Source organism: Typha angustifolia, chromosome 13 (assembly GCF_048772165.1).
Source record: "Typha angustifolia cultivar Huaian chromosome 13, ASM4877216v1, whole genome shotgun sequence".
NCBI classification, from domain to species: Eukaryota; Viridiplantae; Streptophyta; class Magnoliopsida; order Poales; family Typhaceae; genus Typha; species Typha angustifolia.
In genome coordinates this window covers 13,376,858-13,387,164 of record NC_133251.1, presented here as the reverse complement: position 1 = coordinate 13,387,164, position 10,307 = coordinate 13,376,858, and the positions used below count along the sequence as shown (strand labels likewise).

Sequence of the window (10,307 nt, the reverse complement as noted above, 5' to 3'; positions counted from 1 at the left end):
ATCAATAAGGAGACAACTCACCACAAGGAAATTAGAACATCCACCACATTATACAACTCATTTATTAAATTCTTGTGCCCAGAACAAAAGATGATGTTATGTTTTTCTTTTTTCTTTTTTCTTTTTTCCTGAGTAAGAATAAGTGATAATTCCATCAAAGCTTTGATGCACAAGTCACAAGTGAGCTGCTCATTAAGTCTACAGATGATCACATCGTAGAAAAACTTTCAGCAAATATGAAACCATCAAACTCTTGAACTCAACCAATCAATTATATCTTTCACAACAACTTCGTTCTCTGGTTCAATAAGGAGATCGTGCAACAGGCCTTCATACAGTTTAATCGCCTTGTCCGACGACGAGGCTTCTTCGTATAATTTCTGTGATCCTTCAGGGTCGGTTACTAAGTCTGCAGTGCCATGTAGGACTAGAAATGGAACATTAACTTTCTTCAAACACTGCTGCAAGTAGGTAGACAAGCATAGGATTTCGTAGCCAGTTCTCACTCGGATTGCACCCGTGAACACAAGGGGGTCGGAGTATTTTGATCGAAGTGCCTCAGGGTCGCGGGATACCGGCGGTCCATCCTTGTTTTCAGAGCTGAATTGATACCTCGGTGCAATAAGGGAAAAGACTGGAGCCAGAACCTGCAGTTACAAAGGAAGTAATGCCGATCTGATCAACAATTATGATAACTAGAATGGCAAATTACTGAGGCTGAGCAAATTATAATGGACTGCGTCAATTAGAGATGGTATAGAAGCCTTTATCTTCTATTTAGATCTTAACTATAGAAGTCTCAGTGCAAAATCATATCCCAGTGCAAATTACATCTCTCTATATTTTATGATAACTAGATATCCTGATGTTTGATCAGACACGCTATCAACTCTTACCAAAATTAATTTAGAGAATGTAATAATCACAGGATAACATAATCTTCAACTTTATATGTTTATTAATGATACACAAATTATAGGTGATAATTCATTACCTTGACAATTGGGTTAGCAGGCTGAACGCGTATAGCCGGTGATGTCAACACAACACCTTTGATATGACCCTCTACTTCTGGATCGAGCGATGCCTTCAAATATTTGAAATAGCACAAGTAATATAAAGTATCACCTGGAATGAAATCTACTGAACTTCCAGAATATTTATTCACCTTTAAAATTATTGCTGCGCCAGTTGAGTGACCAAAGCAAAAGCATGGCAGGCCAGGATTTTCTGCCGATAATCTCTCCATATACATTTTCTGCATGAGAACAAAGCTTTTAGGGTGAGCAATTTTAAAGGTTAGTGTGAAACATAAGCTCAAACTGATGATTACCAAATCACTGATGGCATAATCTATGGACTGAACATATCCATGCAGAGCATCACTTCCACCATGGCCTGTGTCAGAGACATTTGTTAGAGAAGATTCACACTTGTGGCCCAACATATGAACACTTGAAAAGGCCTAAAGAATAATATTAAGGGATCTTCCAGATATATCTTGCGGTTATTTTGGTTCCAGAGTCTACTAACTTATCTCTACTATGTGGATGCCCTGGTTTCAATTTTGATACAAAGCTGAATCCAATAGAAGGGTAAAAATGCACAAGCGAAGAACATTAGTCATACGAAATGGAGTTATCTGCTTTGCTTTCTCAAAATAAGCATGGATATGAGCAAAATATACTCTATTGGAATTTTGGTAGCTCGAAGTAATCTGAGTTACTTAAAAACCACCAGATCTGACTTTGTCTTAATCAATACCAGGACCCAATCAAGTGCTCTAGAAAAGTTTCCACAAAGAATGTGCCAAGTAATCTTAGACCCTGGAACACATGAGATTTATTCTGTATCTTTGGGTTCAGATGCATAATACGAAGTTGAGAAGATACGATAAGCAAATGCACGTGTCAAAATAAAAGAATCAAGAGAGTATCCAAGTTCATGTGTATATATTCTATCCAACAAATATTTTTTACTAATGATCATGTTAAGTACTAATTTGAAGCTATATAAAAAGACAGATTCTAAACAAATGCCGTAAAGGAATCACTACAGAGAAATCTTCCATCAGAACATTATTGATCAATGAGAGCGAATCTCATAGAACTTTCTAAACAATAAGTATATCCACAATAAAATTGAAAGAGAAACCATTCAGATACTTACCAGTCCAGTCCATTGCGTGCACCTTAAAACCATTATCATTTAGTTTCTTCGCAAAATGATCATATCTACCACTGTTACATCAGAACAACATAGAGCACTAAGACGTGCACATAGCTGCTTCTAGAGAAAGGAATTTAAACAGTCATAAGATGAAGTACCTGTGCTCATTCAAGCCATGCATAAGAATAACGAGTCCCCTGAATAGTGTTGGCAAATCTATCAGTTACTGCTATCTAAGTGAAGAGATAGATCGTTGTATGATTGAATCAAAAGATCTTTAACATATTAAAAAAGGAGAGAGCTAGAGAGGTATTAAAAGAGCAAATTTGGCAACTATCGAGAAGAAGTTCTATACCGAGCTAATCATTACTGAGAAAAGAGCAGTAAACGTCTAGAACTATGGCTGTCTTAGTATCCTTGTCACAAGTAATGTTGTATTGCATTTAATGTTATCTGATATATATATATATATATATATATATATATATATATATATATATATATATATATATATATATATATATATTCCAACAGCTGGGTTTGTCTGAATTAATCAATAAAACTTAATTAGAATAAAGCAACATAAAGACAAACACCTGGTCTCCACATTGATGGGGGCCCAGGACTGGGTAAAGAGAGTCTCCCCTCTCTTCGTTCCCAGCAAAGCAAACTCCCTCCGACTCCTTCCCCCCTCCCTCGCCGCCTTCTTCACCCTTCTCACCGCTGCCGCCCTCCTCGCCGCCGCCTCCTGTTCCCTCTGCCTCCGCGCCACCATCTTCGCCGGAACCCTCACCACCACCGCCGCCCCCTTCCTCCCCCCACCTCCTCCCCCGCTGGACTCCGCCCTCTCGTTCCCCGCCGCCGCCGACTGCGCCGGCACGAACCGGAACGGAAGGAGGACGAGGAGCACTGCCGAGCGGAGGAGGAGGTGGATGAGACGGACGAGGGCGTTCACGCGACCGCTCGCGCCAGAAGTCAGCAGCAATGGCTCCGACGTTAGCTTCGTCGAGGAGTCCATTTCGGCTGATCAGAACTTTTTCCCGAAAAAAAAATCTAACTTTTACAGCGATATTCGAAGAACTCCGAGGTTTTTCTCGACCTTATCGGAGGAAATCGAAGGATGATCTCCGCTTCAATTCGCGGTAAAAATAATCGGACCACCAACGTACTAAATTGAGGCAAAAAGGCCATGACGATGATCTATTTATTTTTATCTCTCTCTCTCTCTCTCTCTCTCTCATGCTCTCGTTGAGAAATGGACATATTACGTGGCAAATTTGTGGCCGTAGTGGGGTCCGTTTAAAATTTCATTAATAGATCAGGTGTTTGACCAGTCGTGGTTTATCTTGCGGTTCCGAAGAGATCTTTGTCAACTTTTGGGATGCGTAGTTGAGTACGTGTCCACCTGAGAGGAGACATAATCGCACGTGGCACTGCGCGGCGCCTTGTCGCGAGTGCTTAGGAAATACTAGGTACTATAATATAAAATGATATAAATATATGAAACTTTTCACTAATCACACCCTATCTTTTATTTAATTTGTAATTCACACCCCATTCCTACTTTTGAGAATTTCGGCCCTTTATCCTATAATTTTAATTTAACACTGATATTATTTTAACTAATTGATATTAATTAAATTAATAAAATACCTCTATCTTCTCCTCCCATTCTCTCTCCCCTCTTCACAATCTTCCTTCATCTTTTCCCAACCATCTCTCGCCATCGCTACCCACTACTATCTTCACTCGTATTCCCCTTCCTCCTCTTCTACCTATCCTTGCTCTAATTGGGGTTCATCGGAGAAGATTGCACGAGCTGAGCATCTCAATCGATTTCGATTTAGGGATCGTGAGAAGGATGATGAAGATGGGAGAGATGGAGAAAATGAAGAAGACGAGAATAATTTAAGTATTTATAAATTATTTAGTATATTATAATATAAAATATTTTCTGTTGGTACTATCCAAGTTTATTTAGGGTGTTTTATAAAAATTATTAGGAAAAATAAAAGGTCAAATTATAAAATTCTCAAAGACTGTGTAAATTATGAAATAAGTAAAATATAAGGTGTAATTTATAAAATTTTTTAAAAATAAACTAAGTCAATCCTTTTTTTTATTTTATTTTTTATGAAAAGTATATAAACAGATTGAAATTAATTCAAACCATTGGAAGTCAATCAGAAGAGGGGTCAGGCCATTCCTTTTATATTGGCAAGGTAATGGGTCAGAGAAGTTATTAAGTCTACTCGTATATAGAACATTGGTGGATGGTAACATTGATATTCACCAAGAGTATTCATGAATTATTGGGGCAATCGACCGGTCAATGAGGTGAGAGTATGTATGTTAATATCAATTTTTAAGGTTGTATACATACACGTATATAAAACCCTATAATGAATATAACAGTTGGTTAGGTCGACATTTATAGACTAATCCTATAGATAGAGGTCATGGTTCAAATATGTATTGATTTGAGCTAATTGTGGGCCATATCAATTTAAGTGGCCCATTTCTTGAACGTAAAATTAGCCCAAATGTCCATTGACATCCACAACCTAGTAATTTGCACGGTTGCCCTTCCATCTCTCCTTCTTTAATAGTGAAGGGCAAACTCTGCTCTCGCTTAGATAGAACAAGAGCTCCGTCAAAACTAGAACAGACCTTTACAATAGAAGGCGCATCTTTGCTAGCTTATACAAGACAGACCTTAACGCAAATCTAATGTTATATATATATATATATATATATATATATATATATATATGATAGATCAAGTCAAATTATTCATTGGATTGGACTCATGGAGAGCATATGAAGGAGCCTAGACAAGTAGCCCATCTTGGTTGGCCCAATAGGGCCATGCAATTGCCACCATTGAGTAACATGAGCCATGATCAGCTCGATCTGTTCAAGATTAGGCATGAACATCCAATTTGATCCAGTTTACTCAACCTAGCCCTAAACAATAGGACACAACCACTAGTAGGTAATCCTAGCTCTATTCTGAGCAGGCCATTTATTACAATGGAATTCTGAGCCTAGCCATTGATGCCTTAATAATGACAAGGAAAAATTAGCAGTAACTAGTTACCTAACACAACTATGAATTGCATGTACCAAGTATAATGTCTCAGATGGTTGGCAGTAAAGAATGGACAATGAGAATTTAAGCTGGAAGTTCCTAGGATAGAAAGAGATAGAGATATAGATAGAATTAGAGATAGAGATAGAGATGCTTTGGTATGGCAGCAAAGAGACGGCCATCCATGGAAACAGCAGCTAGATCAATAAAGCATGCATATATGCATGCTTCCATGCACCTTTCTGGATCCCCAGAGCTCCCTCCTCACCTTTTACCATCAATATTGCAGTCAGCCTGCAGCAATAACATCATCTATTCTTGTTCCAAAGTAATTACTCCATCTTTCAGTACCTACCATATTGTTCCTATTTTCCAATGGCACCTCTTTAATACTACCCACACATGTCACGTCACCATTAAGAAGGAGAGTGTGCTCTTACTTTGGCCCTTGTGCACATTACTCTTACATTTATGCACATGAGAGAGAGAGAGAGAGAGAGAGAGGGTGAGTGAATGAATGATGTGAGCCATCATGACTAAATAATTTTATTTTCATAGAGAGGTAGCTGGAGAGAGAGAGAGAGAGAGAATGATGTGAGCCATCATCACTGAATAATTATATTTTCATTGAGAGATATAGAGAGAGGGAGAGAGGGAGAGAGGGAGAGAGGGTCAGTGGTAAAAAAACAAAGTGAATGAATGAATGATGTGAGCCATCATGACTAAATAATTTTGATGTGGAGAAGGGGGAAAACTATGCCTGTGGGTGTGAGTGTGTCATACTTGTCAGCCATATAAATTCCAACAGTCCCAAAGACTGCTCCCATACTTGCATGCTCTTGTTGGACATAAATTTATCTGCTTGTGCTCTCAGAACTCCCTAGTAAATAATACAATGAAGTCCTTGAACCCAGACAAGTATTTATTGTAACCAACTATATGTCATTGAGGTTAGGGCTCCCAAGACCTAATTACCTAACGAGTACTACTACTGCGACATCACACTTATCATAGTTTCTATCAACTATAGTTTCAGAAGTAGTTGTGCAACATTTGTCCCTCTCAAAGAAGGGCCTCCAATATTGTATCCTTTCACATCTTGACCAATAAATGACTCAAACCAACTAACTTATCATGCATTGAACTTTACTTTGATCCTTCAAATGGCAGTAGCTTTGAAGAGTTTGAACTCCTCTACAACATTCTAGCTTAAGTCAAGAGACAGGTCATCAATACCTGCAGCAACTCTTGCTGGCAAACAGTGGGTTATCACTGTTAGCCACAGTGAGACAGATTGAGAATGATTTCTTAATAGCATGCATATTATATATATTAAGACTAGATATACAGAGCATGCATATATGCAATAGTGTACTTAGTTCAGTATATCATATCCCCATCAGCTGGTGACCAAATAGGCAGGATAACCCAATGACAATGTGCTTCTCCAGAGCAATCAACTGTATATAATTTAAAGCTCTTCAATTCTCTTCTACAAGTAAACGGGCTTGGTGCATGTGGCCTCGCCTCCCTGAACTACCTAACTACATAATTTTTGTTCCCTTTTTCTTTGTATGGTTAATGACATGCGGTACGAATAATCACAACACTTATCAAATAATCAAGTTCTAATACAACCCTCCTAAATAAAGATAGGATTTTTTTTAAGGTAATTGACATTGATATCATAATTACCACTACTATATGATTTTAACTATCATAACTGCCACTAAAATCCTTTGATTCTTTTCGAGTCGCAAGAATGACTAATTTAATATCATTCTTTTCTTGTTGTGATAAATAAGATTATTTTCCTTGTGTAATGATATCGGGTAGCACCTTCCAAATCATTTATCTAATAGCAAAATGATATTTTCCTAATTTAATTAATTATGATTATTTATATTTGGCTGACTGAATGATATTTTTGAAAGAGCTCAATAATTTGGATAACGATTTATCTAGTGACAATGGCATTTGAAAAAAAAAATAGTGGAAATTATACAAAACTCTCAAATAAAATAAACATTAAATGAAAAAGGGCCAAGATTGTGGGATAATTGACAAGAGAAGCATGTATAAATGAAACAAAAGGAATGAGATTTTCAGTGTTTTTATGTGCAGAGTTCACACCATGACATCTCATCAAAAGGAGATGAGTGTGTGTTGAGAACCAAATAGGTGGTAGCACACGAACGCATGTAAAACTTGCTTGCACGTATAAAGTGTGTGTGTGTGTGTGTGTGTGTGTGAAAGAGAGAGAGAGAGAGATAAAAGAAAGAAGTGGAATAAAGGAAAGATCATGAGATCTTAAGTACACTAATAAAGAAGAAAAAGTGGGGAACATCTACTACTTACTCCAACATTAGATGTTTGTGCATTCAAAAGTTTATGTTCCTCCCACCCCAAACCCCAACTTAAAAAAATCAATTCAGAAGCATGAAAAATAGGAACCGAGTAGCAAGAAATTTAACTCGAAGTAAATGTTTACATCAAAGTATTTAACACTAATTCTATGAATTCCATGTGCATAAACTATACATCATAAGATATCATATATGCACAACTTTTTAGTACTAAAAAGATGATATAGTTCATGTGCCAATATCCACCTCTCACGTGCCCTCCTGCGAATCTAGTAGCTTCTCCACCACCCTCATCTCTCTCTTTCAGTCAGTCACTGTTTGCATGGAGCACTCCATTAACTAGGCCAGATGCCACCTCCTCATTGGCCTATCTGATGTCTTACATACCCCTGGCCAATTGCAGCCCTATCCGTAAGCCCTTCCGCTGTACAAAACAGCAGCAGAACTTTGCACGTGGGATATGAGGATAGGGAGCAGTCTTTTGATCAGCATTGATGCTTTCCACCAACTCTTTACGTTCCATTACATGACCAAAGGTTCGTTCGTCGTTTACGAGGCGTTCTCTCGTTGGGGATGAGAGGAGAAGACTCTTCTTACATTCCATCATTTCCTTCACGGATGGCAACGAAAAACAACTACAACTTGTCTCTCTACTTTATTATCATCATCATCATCATCATCAGCGTTGCCATATATGGTTTCAAGTTTTAGGGGAAAAGGTGTTTAATTTACAGCGTGCCAGATTAGATGTTGTCTACCGTGCGTGGTGAACATATATATTTCTTTCTTTCTTTCTTTCTTTCTTTCTTTTTTCTCTTTAAGAAAAGTGAAAGAAAGATTTATCCAGCTGCAATCGACATAATTAAGTAAAGTGTTAGATTTGGATAGCAAAGTGCTGGTGATGAAAGCAAGCATGCATGCATGACGGACGACCTCTGTTCGTCTTAGCACACATATTGCATGCTACAATAAGATATCATCATTGATCTATCTATAGCTGCCATGATCATTAGTGTCTTGCTTTTGGTGTTTCTTCCTTTCTACTGACATAAATCCGGATCATTAATGTCTCATCAGATAGGATGTTAAACTACATAAACGTGGCCAAGGAATGTTTCTTTCAACACACACACACATGTATATATAACCTATTGCAGTACAGTAGTAGTCTAGTCTAGTGCTCTTATTTGTTATATAAATCTCATAGTCATGAGCAGAATGTAAAATAGATATGCTACAGCCAGGGATGTAGAGAATCCACTGCCAATGAAAGCCACTTGTATAAATTAATGATGGCATATATATATATATATATATATATATATATATATATATATATATATATATGCATGCATGCAAGGGATAAATGGAAAGGAATACATAGGATGGTATGTAGGCTAGTAGTAGCAGTCAGACGTCCTTTGGCCAAGCCACGTGGTATATTTCTCTTTCTCCAGCGGCAAGAATCCGTGCAGGGTTCGATAGCATTAAAACGCTGGAAAAAGGCAACCATTTGTGGAGTTTTTTTTATTTTTTTTTAATTTATTTATTTTTATTTTTGTGTGTGTGTGTGTGTGTGTGTGTGGGGGTGTGGGGGGGACCAAATTAGATCTCTTACTGGCTTTATTCACGAAAATAGACCGCACCTAAATTCAATTTCTTAATAGATCTATTTTACTAAGCTGTCAGGAAAACTTTATCCTAAGTAGGAATGCAATACCATGAAGAGTTTAAAAGATATCAGTAAAACGTTGAATAAAATAATTTTGATTGAAGCTTAATTTAAATTTTATTCCCGATTATCTATTTTAGTCACAAAATATGTCGTTGTGAAGATATGTAAAAGATTACTGAGTTGAAATGACTCGGTCATTCTCGCAGCAAAATGTGCTCGGAATTATTAAAACAAAAATGATAGCTCCTCTAAATTTTAGTTTTAAATTTAGTCTAATTTATCTTGATAAGCATACCTTTTAACAAAATTAATATTTGCAAATTAAAACCTATAATTTAAGAAATATATGCAAAAAATACTATGCTATTATATATGTTAGTTAAACTTAACCAAACTTTTGGGTTAAAATTAACGTTACTAAAAAGATTATAAAAATACCGTCAGCCAAGTTACATTTACCCAACCTATACTAATTAAACTGAACCCAACTAAAATAAACCTAACATAACTTATACTAAGAGCATTTTAGTTATTTTAAAAATAAAATATCTTTAATCAAATATAACTCACGGTGTTTTTTATACATATTCATTAAATAATGAGATTCAATTTGTAAAATATAAGACATAAACCATAATTTTATTAAAAAATAAAATGTTATATGCAAATTTTCCTAAAAGGTAAGATGCTTCTAAAAAAGTAAGACGCTGAATTGTTGAGTATTTATTAATATTTTAGTGACGGTTATAATAAAGCATACCTATTTTGATATTAAGTTTGAGGTGCAATCATTTTGAGTAAATAAAGTTTATGAGAGGGTTAGTTCGGTCAAAAACCCAGTGTTCGTGACATCCACTTTAGTAAGGAAGAGAAGGGATTCGAAGGGAGAGGAGGTCGGTGGGAAAACGAGGGCTATAAAAGCTACAAGACTGCATCATTTCATGCAAAGCTCTTTATGTCGTTAAAGGCCGAAGTGTTTGAGATTCCTTGCTTTTTGGATTGGGTT

The 10,307-nt window shown here is 36.7% G+C and overlaps 1 protein-coding gene across 1 annotated transcript; it reads right to left on the bottom strand.

The window, feature by feature from the left end:
• Positions 1–55: 55 nt before the first annotated feature.
• On the bottom strand, positions 56–3,305 carry LOC140774546 (uncharacterized). The gene is made up of 7 exons (XM_073117584.1): positions 2,766–3,305; positions 2,328–2,366; positions 2,170–2,240; positions 1,334–1,398; positions 1,169–1,258; positions 995–1,087; positions 56–647 (listed from the first exon to the last, which is right to left on the bottom strand). Exons 1-7 carry the CDS (start codon positions 3,185–3,187, stop codon positions 246–248), a joined length of 1,182 nt encoding a protein of 393 aa, XP_072973685.1. The 5' UTR covers positions 3,188–3,305; the 3' UTR covers positions 56–245.
• Between the last annotated feature and the right edge of the window lie 7,002 nt (positions 3,306–10,307).

Bases quoted from the DNA above. Each gene is read 5' to 3' on its own strand.
- LOC140774546 (XM_073117584.1), bottom strand. From the start codon at position 3,187: ATGGACTCCTCGACGAAGCTAACGTCGGAGCCATTGCTGCTGACTTCT. The intron at 2,367-2,765 runs GTGTTTGTCTTT...AACACTATTCAG, and splicing joins CCCATCAATGTGGAGACCAG to GGGACTCGTTATTCTTATGC. The intron at 1,088-1,168 runs GTGAATAAATAT...AAATATTTGAAG, and splicing joins GCGCAGCAATAATTTTAAAG to GCATCGCTCGATCCAGAAGT.